General features: G+C 41.8%; 1 protein-coding gene across 2 annotated transcripts in view; it reads right to left on the minus strand.

The window, feature by feature from the left end:
• The window catches only part of msh3 (mutS homolog 3 (E. coli)), a 42903-nt gene that overhangs the window by 11813 nt on the left and 5946 nt on the right, over nt 1-25144 (minus strand). For both annotated transcript variants that reach the window (XM_034238152.1, XM_034238160.1), the window contains 12 exons: nt 21354-21463; nt 21052-21166; nt 20320-20404; nt 18481-18590; nt 16533-16665; nt 14744-14931; nt 13188-13356; nt 12891-12955; nt 12056-12172; nt 11736-11843; nt 11268-11382; nt 10553-10710 (listed from right to left, as the gene is read on the minus strand). In XM_034238152.1, the coding sequence (XP_034094043.1) occupies nt 10553-10710; nt 11268-11382; nt 11736-11843; nt 12056-12172; nt 12891-12955; nt 13188-13356; nt 14744-14931; nt 16533-16665; nt 18481-18590; nt 20320-20404; nt 21052-21166; nt 21354-21463 (1473 nt within the window). The remainder of the gene's footprint in view (nt 1-10552; nt 10711-11267; nt 11383-11735; nt 11844-12055; nt 12173-12890; nt 12956-13187; nt 13357-14743; nt 14932-16532; nt 16666-18480; nt 18591-20319; nt 20405-21051; nt 21167-21353; nt 21464-25144) is intronic.

Genomic DNA, 25144 nt, shown 5'->3' on the forward strand with positions numbered 1-25144 from the left:
TACAAATGTCAGTGGAGATTTACCGATTACAGAGATACGACAACATGTTGAATTCTTCACAAGCCTCAGAGCCCGTTTGAGAGCTCCTGTGTGACGCACAGATACAGACTGTCTGACAGAGCAAGGACTCCAGCTGGAGCACAGATGCCAAATCTATCTGCCAGTCAGCTTTTCTCACCTCTAAATATGTCTTTCCTGTCCTGTTTGTCCTTGAATATAGTGCCATATTATCAATGAACTACCGACAGGAGCCTGCAGAACTTACATTAACATGGTTACATCACACACCACACAGGAGAGGGGCATGGCACACATGCTGCTGCATTTCATCAGCCAATTTATAGTGCGTGTGTGTCAGGGGAAATTATTACAATCAGGTCTATACTGCGTGGCAGGAAGGACGGACAGAGTGAGATGAAAAGGAAGAGCTCTGTTCACACACTCTGTGCGTCCTCTGATGAGCGGATGTACAGCAAAAACACACACTCGCTCCACCAGCTGGGCATCCTGCTACTCTGTATTGAGTCCTGCCTTCCCGCCAAATACACTGTTTCTGAAAATAGAGTCCATTTATCATCACATCACAACAAAACCTTGTCAGCCACATTTCAAGTGTTTGTCTGGCCCTCATTTCTCTTGTTGCTCCGATTGACCAGAATAACACTCCAATGTGTTCAATCAAAACAACAAGCCACAACACAACGTCAAACTCACTTTTACAAACATGACACAACCTTCAAAATCAAATGTTAGAAGGAACAGCTGATACTTCTAGAGGATTTGCATCCTGTTCAGTGTTGGCCTCACAACCCTTCTCACCCTTCTGCGTTTAATCTAGAGAAAAAAGGCTTCCCATTGATATATTTCTCCTAATGCATATAAATAATTCTGTTTAATATGTTATTTTTGAACTTCATTTTAAACTGAGGTCAATATTATTAAAAACATATATATGCCACTGTTTGTTGTTTACTGTCAGTACTGAGGCTATTTGATTCGTAGAGTCACTTTAAACTCACTTGTTTTTTATGTCTATGTTTAATTTGCTTTACCTTTGTTGCTCCACTGATGCCGTGTGATTTAAAAGTGCAGTTTATCTTTATTTCATGGGAACACCAGGAGTGGAGTGCACCAGCTGGGCGTAAAAAAGTAGGTCTTAACTCTAACGTCGGGCTTAGCTACGTCCGACTTACTGATTCAAATTTACACCGAGTGCACCAAGCCTGACTAGTCTCAGTCGTAGCTGCGCCTGGTCTTAAGATGCGCATCCACGTGAAACAGTCATTGTTGCCAAGCAACACACGTCTACATAATTTAACACTCGAACTCCTCCATTCAGAGCAAGCTAAGACTTGGATAACGAAGTCATGGATAACGGAAACCAAAAGAAGAGAAAAATGACACCCACACCCTGAAAAAGAAAGAGGGATTTTACAGAGCTACAGCGTGAACTGGTGGAGAAAGAGATCGTTCATGTGGAGGTGGAGACCGCACAGCTGAGAGCGGAACATGACAAAATTGAGCTGGAGAAGGAGAAATTAAGACTCAAAATTATAATTCTTAAGAATCAGCAAAGAATCACTGAAGAAGACAATTTGTCATTCACCATTCTCTAATCATATTTGTTGTACTTGTTTTTATCTCAATTTCATGTTAATAGTTCTCCAAATGTTTTTATCTAATGTTCTTGTGTGTGTTTTTTGAATAAAATAGGCTATAAAACAGCCTAATGAAAATATGTGGTCACAATGGGAGCTTATTGAAATGTAATTGCAAAAAAACAGCGTTCATATTACAAATATACAGGGCTATATGTTGTTTATTATGTGATTGCGGGTAAGTCGTCCACCGATATCTTCACGGATGCCAGGAGGATTTTGCTGCTTCTTCTTGTGTTGGTAAGTGAATATAATTCCTAAGGCGGCGCTGGAGAGCCAAGGAAACTTGTCTAATAGCCCAACATGCAGTTGTGCGATGAACATTAATCATGTCTCCCACAGTATTAAAGTAAAATCTGAGCGCAATCAGCACCTGCAAGGTTGGGGAGAGCACAGCGTTTCTGTCTGATCCGTTCTGTTGTTGAGGGGAGATCTCCTCGATTAAATCAAAAAGGGCTTGTCTGCCGAAACGAAACCTCTCTATCAGCTCACTGAATAGATGTCCAGTGGGTTTGTTCGATCACAAATGACTCTCTCTTCTTAATGCCCTTTCGTTGTTACAACATGTAAACAAGACGCACTGCCATAGTTATTTCCTTCTTGCCTGTTTTACGTTACTATGGATACTAGTCTGTCTTTCCGATTTACGCCTGCTCCATACTAGGCGTAAAAGTTACACCCGGGCGCAACGCATACAGGGCTTAAGTCTAAGTGGTGCACCAGTGATAACTTTATTTCGGTCTTAACCTTCGGTTCTACGTCGGACGTAGAGTTACGCCCAGCTTACGCCCGGCTGGTGCACTCCACTCCAGAGGACTAGCAACCAGATATAGAGAGATAAAGGAAATCCAAATAAAGAATAATGCTACATAAAAAACATTAAATTGATCTCTGCAGCAAGAAAATCAAAGTGATTAGTTGGTCCATCATATAAGTGTTTGGATCAAAAGCTCTGAGGAACAAGTGGATTTTGGATGCAACATTTCACAACACTGTACAACACCCACCGAGGTCTGGATCTCAAGACCCTTGGCAAAAAACCCTAAGGTCCTTTTTTTAATTTAAGCCACATTTCTGAAAAATAAATTCTCATTGCATTTTTGATGGGCGGGGAACTTTTGAAAGCCTCAAGTAACACACGGTATAATCACTGCTGCGAGTCCACGGTCGTTAAAGGTCCTATTCACAGTTTTACAGTTTCCTTTAGCTGTTTCCATAACAACCATGAAGGGATGGAAGAATGTGCTCTATAACCTTCAGGACTCAATACACACAATAAAACACACACACACAATAAAACACACACACACACTGCATACCTGCACATATACATGTTTCAGTCCTCCGCCAGAAAACACACACAGCAGGGTCACTATGGTACACACGCATCAAATAATGCTAAAACCACTGTTTGGCATATTTGTCAATAGTGCTGTAGCGCAGAGGAGTGGGCAGGAAAATAAAAGTTATGAAGGCAGCCACACAGCTTTAAAACCAATCTCCAGATTATTCACTTTATCGTCATTGATAATCAATCATGTGGATCAATTCCGACAGGACATCTCATTACCCCCCATCCCACAAAGGCGGCTTAGGCCGCTCAGAGGCTCGCCAGGTCTGTCTCCCCGTCTTGCGCAGTAGAGAAGACACACACTACACATCAAACACACACACACACACCACACATCACACACACACTACACACACACACACACACACACACACACACACTACACCACACACACACACACACCACACACACACACACACACACACACACACACACACACACACACACACACACACACACACACACACACACACACACACATCACACACCACACACACACACACACACACACACACACACACACACACACACACACACACACACACACACACACACACACACACACACACCACACACACACCACACACACACACACACACACACACACCACACACACACACACACACACACACACACACACACCACACACACACACACACACACACACACACACACACACACACACACACACACAAGCAAGCAAGCAAGCAATTCCCACCGCTGCGTGTATCACTCTTGACACAGCAGTGGGAATTGATTGAGTGCTTATTATCAAAACAGATTCTCCTCAGGATCTTAGCCCAATTAGAAAGAGAAGAGGCAGCGAGGACAGCGGATTCTGTGAGGCTGTGCTTTTTTACTGTAGACATTAACTGGCTCTTTAAAATGCTTGTTTTTTTCAGAGAAAAAGCAAGAAATGTACCTCTTAAAATGTTTATAGACCCCACTTAACAACAAAGGGACACACATGGAAACACGTACTGCTTTGCTTTTCTGAAGTACACTTTTTCTCTACACCGACCTAAAGCTGACAATAATTACTTCCAGTCTAAAAGTATGTTGGTTTGTGCACATTTCTTCCCAAGAAATATCCTGATCTGAGATATCCTGTTCTAAAAGCACCTTAGTTGGGGCACCCTAGTGATGTACAGTAGAGCTACCCAACATCCTCAATAAATACTTAGTTCAAGAACTGTGTTGCAAGTAACTCGTAGATCTCTCTGTCTCCACTTCTTTCTATCAAATGGCCATGTAAAAGGCATAACACAGCCAGACAAATCAGATCAATTTAAACAGATTTTCTCTCAGATTTTGTGCGCAATGCTACTAAAAGATGTGATTTCCTGCTGAAGGAACTGGTGATACCAGTGGGAATTGAAAGTTAACCCAAATTAAAAGCCATATTAAAAAGATAGCTTTTTATTTTGCTTTTAAAGATTTCAAGGGAGTTTGCTGTTCTAAGATCTGCGGAGATCCAGATCTCTCTTGTGATACTCTTGGGATTTCTAAAAGCAGGGCAGTGGAGGATCTAAGGGTTCTTGTTGGAACATAAAAAGAAAGGCAGTCGCTGAGGTGCTACGTGATGTAAGGCTTTGTAAGTACTTGACCACTATTCTGTGACAAATGACATGATTTTGATTATTTTGAATCAGTTTGAATATCTACATATTTTGCTTCTAGGTTACAGGATGATAAACTATATGTAGTACGATTAGTAGATTTCCAAGTTTTAGGTTAATTACCCTTAAAACACACACGCTCTTGTGGTGTGCTGACATGTCTTTGGCACCTACTGGGTTAATACGTAAGAACATGCTTAAACCCACAGAAAAGACGATTACACACATCTGCAAGCCATTAGGTCTAATCACATAGTGCTGCAGCAGCAGAATAACAGACACCATACATTACATTGGCTTGTGTTCCTCACTATAACTGAAAACTACATGCAGAGCTAACTGCTACTCTCATCATAATGAGGACAATCATCATCAGGGAAAAAAATACCTCCTCCAACAAAGCCTTATTGTCCCACAGTTCCTACGATAGGGAGAGCTGCAGCGTACAGAACTATGAGAGAACAATAGCGCTGGCCTTGTCAAACGGCTCTTGCTAATCTTTTTTTTCCTCACACACCTCTTCCTGTGTGCGGAGGAACACAATGGGATTAGAAGGGATTATTCTCAGTCCTAGGAATAAACCCGACCCTGTCACAGACGATGAAGGTGAAACAAGGTGAATGAGGTGTTTTGGGGAAAAGTGTGATTTTTTTGTTGGCCTAAGGTTTTCTCAAGCAACCTATTTTTGTTTAATTGCACTAATAAAGATGATCTGAATTGCGTTGTCATGGTCACTTTTGTGGTCTTCCTGTTGGCGGAGACAAAGCTGGAAGCTCAGCAACTCATCACTTCCTGGGAGCGTTTGTGTACCCGTTTATGAGTAAAATGAAAAACATGCAGTGGCTCGTTGTGTCACTTTATGTGCTTTATGTATTCTTTTAAATCTGTTTCTAACCATTTAATAACGTATGATTGTCTCATCTTTAACATGCTTGCCAGAAAAATAAACATAAAAGTTTTTGTCATCTAGAAAATACAAGCAGGCTGTGCTTGTTTTTTTGTTCAACTGCATCAAGTGATTGCTCATTGATCATGTTTCTGTGAAATGCACTCTGCCTCATGAAGCCAATTCAGCGGCTTAAGGATTCATAGTGAAGTGTATTCAACCAAACTATCAAAAGAAATAAGAATAAAGTTAACACTGTGTCAGAAGTTCTTCAGAGGAAAGTAGTTCCATTAAAATGTGTTCACTGTAATATCTATCAAAAACTTTTTGGGACAGTGTTTTTGCGGTTGAATTTTCTTAAAAGTAAATTTTTAATGCAAAGGAAGAATTCAAAGTTGTTGGAAAACCTTGTAGTTTTTTATATTCGAAATTGAAAGTCACTTTTACCACAAACACCAACTCAGGTTTGGTCAATATAGAACTGTAATGATGCTAAGATAAGGAATGTTTCCAAGGCACTCCAAGACAGTCTTAATAGATACAACTAGAGAATGCAATTCCTGAAGAAATTGCTAGTGGGAATGCTTTATGCTGAAAAGCTGACGCTTAACTGCTATGCTGAAATGTAATGTGTAAGAAGAAAGTGAATAATTTATATTGAAATTATACATGAACTCTGGGAGCTTGAATGTGTGATAAGAGAAGAAAAGAAAGTAAAAAGGCTTGGAAAAGCAGCAGACTATTTGAACTGCAAACTTTTGAACTAACTTAATGGTGAATGATCTGTCACCATGCCAACGGCATTTGATGAAATCCCATAATACGCTTAGATGCGTTGATGGCTGCATCGTTACCAAACCTGTGAAGTTTTGGGCCGTTTGGAGCATTTTCACTGAAGATTTGAGAAAACCGTGTTTCATGGTGAGCATTGTGTCGCCATGGCAACGTCATTTGAAGAAATCTCAAAACTGTCCCGTAGATGTCTTCACGGCTGGACTGTTAGCATACATGTGAAGTTTGAGCACTTTTTGAACAATTTCATAGGAGTTATAGCGACATCGTCTTTTATGAAGAGGGATGCGTTTCCATGGAAACGGCATATGATGCATTGACAGCCCATAATTGACGTAGAGCTGTTGAGGGCAGGACCGTTAACCACTATCTAAAGTCTGGTGCTCTGAGCATGTCAGTTGGAGTTATGACATCATCGTGTTCCATGACACAGGTGTTTATATTTGAGCTAACGACGTGTCCAGAGATCAAAGGTTTCCATGGTGATGGTTCTGAGTGAAAGTATGAAGGCGCAGTTAGCAGTTGAAAAAGGAGTAGTTAGCAGTTGAAGTTGCATGAAGATTGTAGAAGTCTGAAGAGTTTCTCCATTGACTTCCATGTTAAAAATGGGATGTATCTCTGGAATTATGAAAGCTATGAATGATAAAAGTAATAGCCATTGATTCCCGACCGAGCTGAATGTTTTGATGTTTGAACGGAGTTTCTGCGTTCCATTTCGTATATGGCTTCGCCCTCTAAGGCTATCGCTATTGGGTAATCCCCCTGCGCACCCGCGCAGCACTGAAACACTTGTAGTCCACGCCCACCCGCAAGGTGGGCCCCACCCTCGGGCTCCCTTCCGGTATAAATAGGAAGGAGGCCTGACAATCTGCTCCCTCTTTTCTTCAGCACACAGTTACTGAAGCACAAGAGACACTTCAATTGCAGAGTAAACATGAGCAACAATTGTGTGAGAGATTGTCCCTCATGTGGCTCTGGGTTCATAATGAGCCAGTATGCGAATCCTGCCTGGGGTCAGAGCACGCGTATGCGGCTCTAAACCAGCAGGTAGCATGCACACACTGTACCCGTCTCCTCTCGGGCAACCCGCAGAGCTCGCGGAATTCCTCTGTCCGAGATACGCCTCCTACACACGGTCATAATAAACCCATGAGCGCCGTTATAACGCCTCATGTGGACAGCACTGCACACACCTCCACTCATCCCCTGAGCGTGTACGCGCCTCATGATGACAGCCGGAGTGAAACGCAGCGTGTGGAGGCTCCCTGGCGTGGCTCGTCGCCATGACGACCACAGAACATCTCGAGCATGTGCGCCCGCTCTCAGAGTGTTTCTCGGAGTGGCAGCGCGTGTGTCTGATGGACAGATGGATGAGCAGGCTGATCAAGCAGAGGGTACACCCTGCAGTTTGCCTCTCCCACCCCACAGTTCAATGGGATACAGGAAACACTCCTGTTATCCCAGGAACAGTCTTGCGCTCCATTCAGAGCTGCTGGAACTCCTGTTGAAAGAGGATATTTCCAGGGTTCCTCAAAGGGAGGAAAATCAGGGTTTTTTACTCCCGTTATTTTTCCAATCCCGAAAAAGACTGGGGGAATGAGACATCCTTGATCTGTCAGTATTCCACATGCTGACGATCAAACAGGTGCTGGAATGTGTTCACCAGGACGACTGGTTCACTTCCACCTGAAGGATGCATACTTCCACGTACCCATCATCCCGAAACACAGGACATTCCTGCGTTTCTCATTTCAGGGAATATCAGACCAGACAATCGTCTGCGGTTCGGATATTTCCTGGCTCCTCGCATTTTTGTGTAGAGAAGGCTGGAGCCACTACACAGAGGAGGGATGAGAGTGTGGTTTTCTCTGGACGACCTGCTATTTGCTGGCTCGCTCCAGGGAGGAAGTCGCTTTACAGACGGTACATCTCGTATCACATCCGTCAAAGCCTGGGTTTCATAATAAATTGGAAGAAGAGCTGTCCTCTTTCCTCTCAGACAATCGTTTTTCTGGGAGTGGAAATAAACTCAGCCAGCATGAGAGCGCGGCTCTCGCGGCAGCGAGTGGAGAAATTGACAGCTCTCCTCCGGCGTGTCACAACCCGCACAGCCCTCTCCGTGACGCAGCTGCTCGGCGTTGGCGCCAGCTGGTCATGTGATGATCCCCTTGGGTCTCTTCCAACAGGGGGACACTCCAGAGGTGGTTCATTCGCTGCAGAAGCCTGCTGTTTTTAACCTATTGGTTAATAAACTGCAGAGCTTGCGGCATTCCTCTGTCCCAGATATGCCTCCTACACACGGTCATAATAAACCCACGAGCACCGTTATAACGCCTCGTGTGGACAGCATACACACACCACTCATCCCCTGGGCGTGTACGCGCCTCATGATGAGAGACGGAGTGAAATGCAGCGTGTGGAAACTCCCTCGCAGCCCTTTCGCCTCACGGGCAGCGGCGGCCAGGGCGATGGCGTGGCTCGTCACCATGACGACCATTACGGCACATCACAGAGAAGCCTCTCCCCCCCAGCAGTTCCATGGGATACAAGAAACACTCCTGTCATCCCAGGAACAGTGTCTTGCGCGGTTTTTACTCCCGCTATTTTCTAAATCTCGGAAAAGAACAGGGGAGTCGCCCCGTTGCTGTACAATCAAACATGTGTTGATTCGCACAGACAACAGGCCACGGTTATGGAAGCAGCCTACCTCCATCGCCAGGGAGGAGTACAATCTGTGCAGCTTCTGAACGCAGCCAGGCGGCTGCTGTTCTGGGCGCGCACACACGTTGCTCTCCATCAGAGCAATGTATATTCCCGGCGAATTGAACAGAAGGGCTCGCAGCAGCCGTGTTATGCGAGGAGTATGAAGACTCAGACCTGTGTCACGCACACTGGCGCCTCAGTGGGATTTGGCTTTGGTGTTACGCGCACTAAGCAAAGCCCCATTTGAACCTTTAGACCAGGTTCCCCTTAAACTGTTGTCAGCCAAAGTAGTATTACTTTTGGCTCTATCAGCGAGAAGGGTGAGTGATTTGTCTGCTCTCTCTGTGGCTCCGTGATGTCTCCAGATCCAAGGAGATGGCAGTTCAGCTGTTTTACGCCCTAACCCGGCTTTTATGCCAAAGGTGTCACACTGGCTGTGTGAGGCTGTGTCACAGGCATATGTCTCCTCTGGGGTGGATCCCCCGGAAAACATCAATGCGCACTCCACCAGAGGAATGTCCTCCTCCACGGCTTTGCACGGGGGAATGTCAGTGGAAGACATTTGCACTGCTGTATCTTGGTCTTCCCCCTGTTCATTTATTCAATTGTATTTGAGGGATGTCTCCCATTCCTCTCTGACACACCCTGTACGGAGTGTCTTGTCAGAGTGAGTGACGTCAGGGATCCAGCTGTGCGCTCTCCTACCTGTCTGCACGCAGAGAGCTGCTGTTCCCCCTCTTTTTGTCACTGGGCAAAGTATGACCTCCGTCTCTACTTTTTCACAGCGGCAGGTATGTATTGTTCCCAGCCTTCGTCCCCTCATGGAAAAATATTCATGTTATGCTATATTCCAGGGACGGTGATGCGCCATTACGCATGGCGTAATAGGCATGGGTTATTATCTGAGCAGGTGTGTCTGTGCTTCTAGTACCGGGCGGACCCAGTGGGGCGCAGACTACATCATGCTTCGCCCTTAACCCAATAGCGATAGCCTTAGAGGGCGAAGCCATATACGAAATAAAACTGAAGTTACCTACTGTAACTCCAGCTTCTATGAGTATTGGCGTAGCCCTCTAAGTGCTGGGCCCCACTGGCTCCACGAATAGCTGAAGAAAAGTTATTTTGTATGGGAGCAGATTGTCGGGCCTCCTTCCTATTTATACCGGAAGGGAGCCCGAGGGTGGGGCCCACCTTGCGGGTGGGCGTGGACTACAAGTGTTTCAGTGCTGCGCGGGTGCGCAGGGGGATTACCCAATAGCGATAGCCTTAGAGGGCTACGCCAATACTCATAGAAGCTGGAGTTACAGTAGGTAACTTCAGATGTTCAATGTGGGAGGAGAATTGGCGCAAAATAACCCGGCGGAATAATAAAGAATTTTGTGCGTAGCATAACAGATAGTTGGAATGCTGTGTCAGCATTCCCACTAAATTACATTTCAACATGACTTCTTCATCATGTAATATGTGACCAAGAAGGTCCAAATCAACCTTACCCAGGTGTAACTCCTAAGATTTCACAGGTAGATTGTGCTTGTGTTCATACCTGGTGTAAACGCCGTCCAGCATGCCCAGGCGGGCCTCACAGGCCGGGACATAGGAGCCCATCTGAGCCATCACACAGATCAGAGCCACCTGCCGGATGTAGGAGCTCTTACCCCCCATATTAGGACCCGTGATTATCATAGTCCTCCTGCCATCCCCCTGTAGAAGAGGAGAGGAGAGGAGTAACCACAGTGACATAGACAGAAGGCAAGAGGAGAGACAGAATAAGATATGTGCATGCTGTCCTGCACAGCTGAGGAGGTGGGTGGATCGAAAAGCTTGGCTACTTCCCATTGGCTTGTGCTTCTGTTGCAAAATTAACCTACACCCACTCTGTGCGAGGAAGTGTGTGTAGTGCCATGCAAGTCTGTATGTGAGTGTGCATTTATGTGTGTGTGAGTTAGTACTGTTACAACTTTGTTACAGAGCTGCCTCAATGGGTTAGTGAGCAAACAAACATCTATGTGCTTTGGCTCAACTTTGTTCAAAGCACTACGAATGGGACTGCGTGTGTGTGTGTGTGTGTGTGTGTGTGTGTGTGTGTGTGTGTGTGTGTGTGTGTGTGTGTTCTAAACATCTCTTTAAGAGCCTCCTGTTTGTTTGCTGCTCGCCCTAATCATCTGCATCAAGGCACCAATTATTGCCATATTACTGGATTCTGATTTGCTTCCATCCGCAGGTTGCTTTTAATTTTTCTCTTTAAAACTTTAGTGTACCTGTAGTTCGGTGAGGTTAGGCACATACTGGTTGTGGTCTCCCATCAGTAAGTCAATCGCTGGATGTCGTCCATCCCTGATCATAATCTGCCGCTGACCTTCACACACATCAGGCCTGAATGCAATAAACACATTCACACAAACATGTCTAGAGATGGCCAAATGTATCGAAGAAGACATAGTGCAAGGGTGTGTGTGTGTGTGTGTGTGTGTGTGTGTGTGTGTGTGTGTGTGTGTGTGTGTATGTGTGTGTGTGTTTGTTTGTGAGTGAGTGGGAGAGATGTTGGCGTTTTGGCTGAGCACGCTGCTGTGCCTGGTGCACACTCCCACACACAGCCTGTCTGAGACTATAGGACACGACACAGGACACCCACACACACACAATGTCCCACACACAAACTCAAACACACACACACACAAATACAATCTCTCACACCAGTATTTACAGTCGTCATGAGAGGACATCACCTGCAATAGTCCCCTTGTTTAGCCACCTCAGCCAATGAGAAGAGACAATCCATGGTTGCTAGGTGACTAATAGCTCTTTTCATGGTGTGATAGTGCTCCCCAAACTGACTGCAGAGAGAGAGAGAGAGAGAGAGAGAGAGAGAGAGAGAGAGAGAGAGAGAGAGTTTTCAAGTGTAATTTAAGGTAAGTGCATACTATGTTCTGAGCAGACTGTTGATGCACTTGACCATGAAAAAAATAATTGTGTCCAGCTGAGAGATGTGCAGGCCTCTCTAACAGTTTTTCATTTGAGATTGGGTTCAGCTGTTTTTGTGTCATACTCGAGAAAATTGGTCCACTCCTTCTGGCAGTCCAGCAGCAGCTGCTCTCGGAGCTGCAGCAGCTTCTTGTAGCGCTCCACCAGGAGAGGGGAGTGATACCTGCCGACTGCCTTGGTGCTGCAGAGGAGAGAGGAGCAGAGAATACAATATAAAAGGGTTTAAAGTTTTTTTACACCAGATGTTACCCGTTTTGTTTTGAGCTGTGGGCTGCCCTAACACGAAAGAACGCATAGAATCTATTTTCCATTTATTTATTTTGACCATTGCCTGAAGACATAAATGATCCACCATTTTCTTGATCCTTATTAAGGATTTGTGAGTGGTTAACGGTTTCTCATTGAAATGAATAGGAGCCATCAGTTCCACTCTGCTCATTGCTTTCTGAATACAGATGTCATCTTGTCATTATTGTACAAAGGAGTGAAATAATATAGGATTGCAGTTCCTTGGATTGATATTGCAATATGATTCACAATGTAACATTATATTTATTTACATAAAAGAATATACTTAATATGAAAGCAATCATAGTGTGTTTTTAGTGTACCAAATGAATGATATATTTTCTTTAGTTTGTATAAGATATGTCAACATTGGCATCTCTGCAGCACCACAATGCCTTAGTCACTAAAGATATATTGACACATATTTGACCTTCAACAAATATTGCACTTATTATGGTTTCAATAAAACTGTGATTTATGTTTAGTCCTACACCAAGAAGCAAATACCACTATCATTTAATTTAAAAAAACTGATAAAAGTGATAGTGACTGTGTGTCCATCCCAGTTATGTTTGTGTGTGCGCATATGTGTGTTGCAACAGTGAGCTCACCTGCTGATTTTAACCCAGTCAGGTGGAACAGTGGACGACCGCAAGTTCTTCACCTCAATCAGAAACTGAGGGCAAAGGAGGAAGAGGAGGATGAGGAAGACTTTGATAAATAAGGCGGGAGCAGACGGTCAAAATAATGCGCCATTCTTGATTAAAACCGACACACACACACACACACACAGTGATACAAACACACAAACACAGACATCAGATCATCTCTGTGACTCAGTCTTCCACCCAAATCCCTCTCCTCCCACCTGTCTGTCACTCTCAGACTCAAACACACACAGGCCGTACCTCCTGTCCGGAGACGCTCGTGTAGTCGAGTGCCGGGGTCTTCAGCATCAGTCGGACTTCTTTGCGGTGGTCTTGAATCTCGTTGATGACAGTCTGGATCTGCTCCCTCCTCTCCTGCAGCACTGGGAAGCCGGAAAGATCTGAGAACAGCTCTGTCTTATTCCCCGACCTCCACAAATACAGAAAAACAGAATCCAAATGTGACAGCAGTAACAGTTAATAGTACGCATGTTTAGCAGGATAGACACACAATACCGGAGAGTTTCTAAGACATTAAACATTTTGGTCAGTCCACCTCTTCAGCAGTGTTGGTACTTTGATGTTTTTCAGATTTTCACATACCTTGATAAAACTAATTATAGATTTACCCATATACAAAAGTGTTTAGCAATCAAACTTTATGGAGTTAGCGATTAAATAAAATCAGTCCAATTTAGAAGAGGCAAATAGACCAATTCCTCCATTTACAGAGAATTCGTTTTTTTTATTTAAAACATCTTTAAGAAACAAAGTTTTTTTCATTTGTATTTAATTGAAGCATGTACATGTTCTATATAATGTTCTAGCATAATTTCTCCTTTAAATGTATAGATTAATCCTCAATGCAAAAAGGCAATTAAATAAAATGTATTGTCCTGATTGACCATCGCCATTTGTTAAGGCAAGGCAAGTTTATTTATATAGCACTTTTCAACACAAGGCAATTCAAAGTGCTTTACAAAAAATGAAAGACATTAAGAAAATGGCATTTAAAATCAGTCATTAAAAAGAAAAGCTAATAAAATAAACATTAAAAGAAAAAATACATGGATAAAAGTTACAGTGCAGTCTAAGATATAAATAGTTCAATTAAACATTAAAAGAAAAAGTACATGGATAAAAGTTACAGTGCAGTCTAAGATATGAATAGTTCAATTAAAAGCAGCGACAAAAAGAAAAGTCTTCAGCCTGGATTTAAAAGGATCATTCAAAAGCTTAAAAGGTCCCATGTCATGCTTTTCCGGTTATTACCCGTCCCCTTGTGTCTTATGAAGGTTTTTATTCATGTAAACGGTCTGCAGAGTCACAAACCCTCAAAGTACAGCCTGTAGCGAGTAAAACTCTAACACAGAAAAGGCCTGTCTATGCTGCCCCAGAACGCCTCGTTGGAGATTTCTCTTTTTCCATTGTTTTCTTCCTGGGTATAGTGACGTATTTGGGTATAGTGACGTAACGTAACGTAAGGAGCCGTTACGTTACGTCCGCGGAGCCGTTACGTTCCTCACACACACACACACACACAATCTTTTCTCAGCTGCAGCTCTGCCGATTTGATATTTGATATGATCAGTAGAAATGGCCATGACATGGGACCTTTAAGACTTTCACACAAAACTTTGTTAAGCAACAGTAAGTTATCTGCTCTAACAATGCATCACTTATAAATGAAAGTGTTTTGTTTAAGGCCATTGGTTTTCTGTATTATCTCAATACTTTTGTATTGCTGCTCATGCAAAGTACTTTGTCCCTCCTCTTTCACTAACAAATACTTTTGTTTCATGCTGCTGGATACTCACTTGGCAGCCTTTTCATTGAGCACCTTGAGGTGGCTGTGGGCGGGAGCCAGCAGGTCAGGAGTGTCCAATAGGAGGCCTCGGAGGAGCACAGAGCTTATCTGTGATTGGATAGCTGGGAGCAAGGCGTGCAGTTCCAGCCCCAGGCGGGAGAGACCACTGCTAATGAGGTAAAACTCCTGCGTGGAACACTGGAACACACACAGTTATGCATTACTTTTGATGAAGATAAATGTTTGAGCAATCTTTGGTCGTGGTTGGAAAAAATGACTATATATTGGAAATAGCATCTTTATTCTCCAACAAAACACTAGCAATTTTGTTCTGTTTCCCTCTGTGAATGATTGTGTGTGTTGTGTTACTGGGGGAGTCTGCAAGCCAGAAAGATTAGATCTCTCGTCAGCGATGGGTCTGGCAGCAAAGCTTAAAGAGAGACGACCTATTACAGCCAACGCTCTGAGAGACACTATCATTAGCAGCAGCACAGTCTGCAAGTCTTTAGAAAAAGCTAAAATCGCAGCCATTCACTGCATTACATATGTGAGACAAATGTCACTCAAATGCATCTACAAGATTTAGTCTGAACTTTTCAAAGTTATTGATGTCTTTCATCATTTAAGATATTCCAACAAGACATATTTGTTATTGGAAACTTTAAAGGTGGAGTATGTGATTCTGGAGAAAGATTGGCTCAATTTGACAAAAAGTATATTGGATTAAAAGTGCAGACTGCTCCTTATAAAAAGGCGATGACCAAAGGTACTAAATATTTATTTAATTTTGTCTGTATTTCAACTCTTCTAGTGATTGCTGACAATCCACAACATAAGAAACACAGCTGTCCTTTATCTCAAACATAGTAGCTTTGTCTCTTTTGCATCAATGTTGCAGCTTTAAACATAAAACCGAATATGACTTACGATACAATCAAGGTAATGTTTAATCAATGCTCAGAACATAGCTAATATTTCCGATTTTATCGACTTCAAATGGCCATTAGTGACTTCAGAGTATCGTACCAAGTGCTGAAAGGTTAATGGGCGTCACACTGACAGTGGTTTATGGCATTAATCACATGCTGCAGTTCTAATGGTCCCCCATGTCAGCAGCCCCCCGAGATGCTCTTTTATGAACCTAGAGAGCGACTGGAGACTAGGAGCATGCCCTCCCTCCCATTATGTCAATGGAGCCATAGAGACACAGACCATTACACACAGACACATCTATCTACACATGGGCTAAATGACAATCAAGGCCCCTCTGTGTGTGTGTGTGTGTGTGTGTGTGTGTGTGTGTGTGGGTGTGTGTGTGTTCTCATTTGATCGTTTTCTTTTAACAATATATTAAAAGGAGCCAGAAGAGTTGAACATGAGCTCAGATCAAAGTGACCCTCTCATCACACACACTCTCATCACACAGACATACACACACAAGAGCCATCTGACATTTCAAAAATGGATCCGATGGGAAATGAGATTGTGTCAGACAATCAGGTAAGTGCCAATGAGGTGACTGCTCTCTGCTGTTAATCAAGATAAAAGTCATAAAAAGAGAGAGATAGAGAGCAAGAGAAAGAGAAAAAGGGGGTGACGGAGTCGGGGAGAGAACATTTTATTGGTTTTCATTTTTATGCATAACGTCCAGGAAAAGGAGGTCTGCTCTTCTTGATGCCTTTGCCAGATTTTTGTAGTTGTGATCTTTTTCTCTAACGGTTTTAATCTGTGTCACTACGCCAACAGATGCTGTGTTAATGATAACCAAAGATGAGTGTGTTCCTTTTATTGCATTTTACCTTTTTGTGGTAAATGCTACAGATGCCTCTTTCCAAATCGGGCAGATGTGACAGCAGGGATTTGATGGAACTTAGAGTGAGGGAGGGCGACTCCAGGATCTCCTGCACAGCATCCTGCCTCTCTGAGAGAGACCTGTGCATGAGGGAAAAGACAGAAGGAAAGGAGAGAGGCAGATCAGACACAAAATCAGAGAGTTGATAGAAAAGATTGAATTCAAATAGTCAAAGATATAAACATGTTCATCAATCAATCAGCAGATCTCATTTTGGGGAGCTGAATTAGACTTGATTGAAAGGCAGTGTAACTTTGAGTTTAGAGCAATTAACTTCACAAATGATGTTCATGTTTCCTGAACTAATTGAAGCCAACCAGCTTTGAATGTAGCGATTACAGTATCTTTAGGTTATCTTTTCTGGAGATGGATTAAATGTGTATTACTGTAGTATTTAATGTGTTTATGACTTTAAGAAAAATAATAACCTAGGCAACATTTTTGTATTTTTCAAGAAATAGTATTTGGTGTTAAAAAACATTTATTTAACTTGTATCCAAATGGCACATAACCTGGAAAGTGTCATTGTACCAAAGACACAAAGGTTACAAATTAATATTATGAAAAACATAGTTGGAAAAATGTACTGAAAAAAGCAGATAAAGTAAGGCTTAGTTGTCATGTGCTGCTGCCGTGTGTGCCGTGTGTGCCTTGGATTTCGTGTGACTGCGTGTAATCTGGGTTTTATACATGTTTAAATTCTGTAGAGGAGCTATCTGTATAATCTGAGGGCAGTGCCCAATCCCCAACAGTAATCCCTGCACTGTGGGAGGGAGAGGGACAAACACACACACACAAAATACCAACACAATATCCAAATATGGATAATAGAATTACGTTGCAGAGAAGAGAAGTGGAACGGCACTGCAATAAATTAACTCAGAGATTTTTGTATTTTTATTTAATGACATCACCCCCTGAACATTTTTTAAGGGTTTTCGCAGAGCAGTTGTTCCTCTTTTAAGAAACACTGCTCAACTGGTTGAACAATAAGTAAATGTTCAGATGATGAACGCTGTCTTAAGTTCTCTAGAACATCCTTGTGCTACACTGACTTTTAATTAAAGGAATTATTCAAAGGATGGTAAACAGCTTTGGACTAATGCTGCATTCATGTCACAATCATTTTAATCATAATGATAGGGATATTCATATTTTTCTCAAATTAAGACATTTGCTATTGGAGCTCAATAATGCAGAAGTGACTCAAAGACATGTCGTTCCAGGTAATTAAACCTAAAATGATTGCATACAATGTTATATTGTCAATATACAATACTATATATACTGTATATATATATATAGGCTGTGTATTGGAAAAAATCTGTCAATATTTATTTATATCAAGATACAGGGGTTACGATTCATTATATTACAATACGCTAAGCATATATTGTGGTAATTAAAAAAACAGGCCATATGCATTCAATCCGAATAAAAAGTGTGTTGCAAACAGCATAGTGGAATCTGCATTTGTATTTGTTTAAATCCCTGTAACATCAAAATCATAGCATTTTTTTAACATACTGAGCTACCGTCTACAACAAATGTTTGCATGTTAACTATTAACTAAAACAAAATGTGTTATTATTCTGTTTTGAGAATCAATTCAGTATCTCAAAACATAAAACAATAACACAATATCACAACACCTAAGTGGATTGATATTGTCTTACACTACTACAATACACATTACTTTTAACCTACACCAGTGAAGATGATAAACATTGTAGTCTTTCACATCTGTTGCTCAGGACTATTCTTTCAGTGAAAGCATAGGAAAAAAGCACTAGGATAACAAAATCCTAGAGTTCAGATTTATTTTGGGGCTCTGTGAAACTGAATGTCAACCCTAGATAAGCTCCTTTAGAGGACAGAGGGTCTCCTGTACTCACTGTGGGTCTGTGAGGGGCTGGCTCACCCAATTCCTCATCAGTCTCTTCCCAAATGAAGTGAGAGTATGGTCCAACACCCACAACAGACTGCCCTTCAGCCCGCCATCTGTCTGTCACCCAAAGACCGGACACAAACACAAAACAGACGACTTCATTTGACTGTGACACAGGAAGGATAATAACATGAAGTAATAGATATGAGGGAAGCCTTAAGCAGCCAGGTGAGGAGGTTTGAACTCAGCTTGAACTCCATGTGTGACAAACATGCCACAGCAGCAGAGTCGTGCTGAACTTTTGAGCCGTCGCCCACGCAAGTCTGAACAGTCACTGAACATTTTCTTGTGATCGGAGAAACGACAATTTAACTTATCCATTACATTACAGTGTGCAACGACGCTGGCAGCTAATTTTTTCAACGTGTACAGACATCATGTGGACAGTCTTGACATATAAAAAGTATTTGCACTGGAAGGTGGCCATCCAGCCGGTAAGCTGCATGACATTTCTAGCTAGGCGGCTGTCAACACCCGTGTGCTAAAAGCTTGATAAAAATGGAAAACTCTCTCTACTCTCCAGGCTTTTTTTACTGAGGTAAATGTTACAAACATCATGTTGAAGTTTGTTAAATACTACAGCTCTACAGTAAATGATTCCTGACATGCACCTGTTCAGCTGTCTTTCATGACCTTGCTCTAGCCAGATCAATAGACCTGCATATTTTATATTTATACTTGTTTAGAAATTGGGCTCATTGAGCCAAAACTCTGCACACAACCCAAATTAGAAACAACAATTACAGAGGAACATCTGACTTCTATGTCAAAATGAACTCAACACTGCAATATGTCATTTGTGATGCACACAGTAGGCATTTGAATGATTCACTTAAAGCAGCTAGACACACTAATGTACTTTATACAAAATACCGATGTCTAAAGTACTTTGTATTCCTTCCTTTTTTTTAATATACAGGCTCGGTGAAACATTCCAGTAAACTATTTCTACTTATTTCAATGAACAAAACGTTTGTTTGTGTACCTTTGGTGCCTTTGTTTCAGGCATGGATACAAACATTACGTTTTTGTCTCAGCATTAACTTTCAGTGTATAGGCAATCGTCAGAAAGAGAGCACAACTGAACTCATAGTCCCTACAGACTTGACCTTACTTGATTAGAGACACAAACAAAACACATAAATGCCTTTCTGTCTGAATGCTGACTTTAGCATAGTAAAATGCTTCATATGACTATTTTTATTAACACTCTAATGTTTAGCAGGTATTCTGTTAACTTGTTCTCTTCTTAGTTTAGCATGTTACATTGCTAACATCTGCTCATCAGCCAAAAAACACAAAGCACAGCTAAGGCTGAGGGGAATGACATCAATATTGGACAAATTTCAAAATTGGGACAATGCCAGATATGGGGTTAATTCATTGTGACGGGGATAGAGTACACAGGAATACATTGAATATTTGTAAAAACATTTTACAAAACCACAAACCCCCATGAGGGTTAAAAGACAAATTAACATTGTAATGATTTGAATTGCATTGAGAGCTTAAATGTATGCAACTGACTGACCTTTGAGGTGCTCTTTCATGCCTTTCCATAACACATTAGAAACCTGAATTAAGACCTGAAAACAGTCATGCTTTAGCCAACTTAATTAAAAAAAAAAGCACATTTGTCGTTACCAGCTAGAGACAAAGTGTGGATGTTTCTGCTTAGTAATTATACACAAGAGGATTATAAAGTATGTTGCCGTGTGAACCATTTATAATCCTGACTGACTCGACCCCTTCATTACACTGACTGCCAACAGAGATGTGTCTTCACCTGATTGTTTAGGATCTCCAGGTTCCTGAGGGTGGCCGCACCAAGGATCATACCCTCCGACTCACAGGACAGACGCCGAAATGAGCTGCGTGGAGCAATAAATCATATTTAAATACAGCTGCATGATATAATCATCCATGTAGCAATACAATGTATGTTTAATAGTGAAGACTAGAATGTTAAAATAGCTTTCTTTAACTTAAATCAGAGCAATTTTAGGAAAAAGTAACTGCTCTTTCTTCTTGGATTGTAAATGGAGGTCACCCCAAAATGTTGTACAGGTATAAAGGAGAAAATATGGATATTAAATCAAGTCTGAAATAAGTTTAGAAAAACATTGTGGTATATATATTATTTTCCCTATCTATTACGTTTTTGAAATATATACTGTAAGTTAAGTCAATGAAAGTCCAAAACCCAAGGAGATTCAGTTTAAAAGTATGCATAACAAAGAAAAGCAGCAAAGTTTACCTATCTATCTATGAGTGACTGGAACAATACATAAAAATATACAATTTAAAACATTTCATTTTATTTTATTCAACCTTTATTTAACCAGGAAGATCTCATTGTGATTAAAAACCTCTTTCTCTCTCTTCTCAAGAGTCCTGGCCAAGTTAGGCAGCAGCAGTTAAAGAAGACAATCACCTAGTCAATGAACTGTCTAATCGTTTCAGCTCTACCAAGGATTTCTTAGCAAATAATAACCTGCATTGCTGAGTGTGCAAATACCTTTCACTTCTAAGAACTCTCTCTAAGTTGAATTCTTGGAGGTACTGGATGAGGGGCCCCAGACAGCAGATCACTGGGCTCTCCAAGGATGCTACACTCGAGAGAGAGCGAGAGCCTGAAGGATAGAGAAACACAAACATGTCACAGATAAAACAGCCATGAGTCACAGGCACACTCCTTACACACATCCAGCGTGTGAGAGCTGAATGGCTGTCTTGCTCTCATTGAGAGTATGTGAGTAACTGAGGGTTATATAGAGTCAAGGATTTTGAACCAAAAAGCACCCAGAGGTACAAACACACCTTTCTCCTGGGCGTGGCAGTAGAACTCTGTGGCTGTGTTCATGGCTGAGGCGAACTCAAACTGAGCGCTGTCCCTCTTCTCAACTCTCACTCGGTCATCAGCCTGAGCGCTGCAGGAGGACAACAGGACAGCATAGATTTAAGTTGTGCTTGTGACTGTACAGATGAGTAGATGAAGGAAACACAACCTCTGATATCTGATCATTTTCCTGTCTGTGAGGTAAATTAGACACAGAAGCACTGCATGTTCCAGCCATCCTTTTGTTCAACCACATTCAGTGGATACACACACACACACACACACACTTTCCCTGCATCTCCCGGTTTCTCCATTCACTTGCTCGGCGTTGCTGCTTTCAAGGACTCGGTTGCTTTGTCCGCTGTTGTTGCCAGGGCAACCAAGGCAAACACGTGGCTTTGAACACAGTGCTGCTGGAGCATTTTCTTTCTTCCACTTCCTAATGCTTAAACTCACACACAAACATACATACACACAAACACACACACACACAGAAGAATCATTATCTCTCACTTCAGTCACTGGTAAGACTGGGAGCAAAGATTGCATGTTAGTGATCAATAGACCGCATATTGTGCCCTCAGTGCAAACACGACCATTAATCATTTAAGCAGTCAATTCAACCATATTATGGGGTTTACGAGAACAGCGACAATTGCTGCTATCGATCCAGGGACACAGCGCAGTGTTATGTGGCATCCTGCAAAACCCTGAGAGGCCCCAGGAAACAACAAATCTCATTCAAGTTTATGCCACCAATTTGTCAAAATGTACCCTTAAATAACCAGGAAACACATGCTCGGCGCTTCTGGTAAGTGGCGTTTAGATTATTTTATGTTGCTTTCCGCCCCTATTTTTTTTGTTCCTTGAAGATATTGAATGACATGACACAACAGCCATGGGATCCAGCTGTGCTAAGGTAGCCAAGTTAATTTATATCTATATTGCGCTAATTCAAGATATCTCAAGACATTTCTCTCTAAACCATAGTCTTTCAAATATAGAGAAGCATTGATGCAACTGTATTTTGAGTTTAATGACAAAAACCGCAAGCTAACATGGTCACAAAGAGGATGCTATAATGCTGATGTTAAAAAGGAATCATGTTTACAATGTTTCACATGTTTACTCTAATAGCACTAAACACAGAACAGAGTGTAGTGGATGGGAAGGCAAGTTTTGCAGATATTTGTATGATTTTCAAACACCAGTTTTCAACAATAAGCTCAAATTAGCTCCATCCACCTCCATTGTACTGGTGGAGAAACATACCTCTGACACAAATATCTCAAAATCTTGCAAAATAAAAACAATTCCAAAACAAAAGGCAAATGAGAAAAATATGTTACATTTTTAGTTTTCTGGGTTTAGTGTGTCACTGCAGATGTGAAGAGGTGGGTTCTTAACAATAAGACATTTGTTTTGTTTTGTTTGCCTTCGTGATGGTGATCAATCATAAGCAGTGATGTTAAAGGTTAAGGCAGAGATGTTAGAGGCAGAGGTTAATGTGCAAAACAGATCAAGGTGCTCGATTAGTATCTATTTCTGTAGGGTGAATACAAAGCCCTGAGTTGCCGTTTAAATCCATACAGACATCAAACACAAATTATGTTTTGTGTGTCGGAGTGTCTGTGATCGACTTAAAATCTTAAAGAGCAAGAGCCTTTGTGTTGACAGCATCATTCATTCAGCTCTCGATGTCACTGCTCTCATCCTGACTCATGACTCCAGGCTGAGAATAAGTAAAGTAATATTGCACCAAGATACTCCCATCCTCCCAGGGACTCATTACCTGCCTCTCCATGGACACACATACATCCCGTTGCTAGGGGGCGCTTCTCGTAAGCCAACCCCAGAGACACGGAGGCTGTGAAGCTAACGTCAGCAGCCACAAAAACCCCTCTTCTAAATCGCCTGGGTGGCTCTTGCTTTAAGATTTTTTAATGGGTGGGATTAACAGCAATATAATGTGTCATTGCAAAACATCTATTTCCAAATAATTTATGCATTTAAAGTGTCATTCATTTCAGCCGGATGAATAAAAAAAAATCATTGAGGAAAGAAAATCACCTCGAAGAATATTGTGAAAGGTCTACAGTAATGGTGATCTGTAACAGGCTTGTGTGAATATAAATGTGGTGAATTTTCTATCCGAGCAGAACAGACCGAGCTGCCCTGTATTTGTATGATACAGGCTGCAAATTGAGAAGAGTCTTGTCTCTGATGAGCACAACGCTAGAGAGCAGTGCTGTTCAAACACAATAATTGGAATGGCCTTTACAGGCCCATCTCCGCTATAATCACTCAACACAGACGGCTGAGGAAATGAGGAGGGGGAGAGAGAAAGACCGAGAGGAATGAATACAAATGAACCACATTTTCTAGAATTGAATTTAAACAAAGAGGGAAAAAAAGAAGCCACCGGAATAAAAAGAAAAGGTGAATAAGGAGATATGTGCACATTCAAGGAGTCAAAGACAAAAAGTGGCAGAGATCCTTCCCATTTATCTAACTATTCCCCTCTAATCTAATCCACTGCCTCCCACTCCCTCGTTTCATTTTCAGAACATAATGCAATCACAGGCAGCCTCCAGAGGAGCCCGTCCCTGCTGGTGTGAACATGCTGGGTGCAGACTGTCAGCAAAGAGGATCTGAATGGCGGCACAATGAGAGGCAACAGGTTTCTGGAATTCATCAGCTCAAAAGTCACTGTTGCTGACCGTGTGAGTCAGCCGGTGAAAAGAAAACGCACGGTTTAGCTCTGTTTGGTATCTTGGTCAACACTGGAGCCTACATTCATTATATTGAGGTCTGTTTTTGCATCGGCGCGTCGGTTGTAACAACAGCTCACAACTCCCTGTTGTACCTGGTTTGCGTATATTCTCGTTATCACTGGATGGATTTGACTGCCAAATGTCTGAAATCATTCGGACCGACAATGAGAATGTGAACTTTTTAGCTATGTGCTTTAAAGGAGCAGCTACTATATAAAGCAGAGTTGAAGTGGAGTAGTTGGGGTAAAACATTGAACAAAACATTGGGATAAAGGTAAAACTATAAGTAGTAACCCCCCCTGATTCGGTTTTCCAGCTGGCTATGTGAGGTTTGTGCTGTATCTACATGCAGGATAAATAAAATGTCCATATGAAAAACTGCCAAAAACAAGCTAATCTGCACAAGACATATAGAAAAACTAAAACTGTTTATCCTATCAGTTTATAGATATAGAACATTTTACCCTGGATGGACATGAAGCTGTTTACACTGTGCCTAAAATGTTAACTTTATTCAAAAATATTCACCTGTATGTATTTCAAATGGTAAATGTTGTGCAGATTGTAAAAGAAGGATTAATTTGTAGACCCATATATATCTATTGATTGCTCCATAGGACAATCCACCAGCTGCAGTTTGAAAAATAGCATTTATTTATTTTGAAAAAACAATGTATCATTACTAAAGCCTGCTGGGGCCTTCAGGGCCACCAGCCAACTTGTATTAACATTTATACACATTTGACCAATGAAATAAGCTAAATGCTTTATCTTGCAATAATCTTTATTTGTAAAGCAAGTATCATAAAAACGTCCGTTTGCGAGGAAGATCACTTTATGAACTTTTAAAATAGATAAAGCCTGGTTGTTGTGGTCCATAACCTCTAAATAAGCCCAGAGAGATGGAGATAGAAACTGTCTACCTGCCGAGGGGAAAACTGAACACAATCCCTCAAACTCTAACTCACAAATACACACACATTTAAAACCACAGAGAA

Source organism: Gymnodraco acuticeps, unplaced genomic scaffold (genome assembly GCF_902827175.1).
Source record: "Gymnodraco acuticeps unplaced genomic scaffold, fGymAcu1.1, whole genome shotgun sequence".
NCBI lineage: Eukaryota > Metazoa > Chordata > Actinopteri > Perciformes > Bathydraconidae > Gymnodraco > Gymnodraco acuticeps.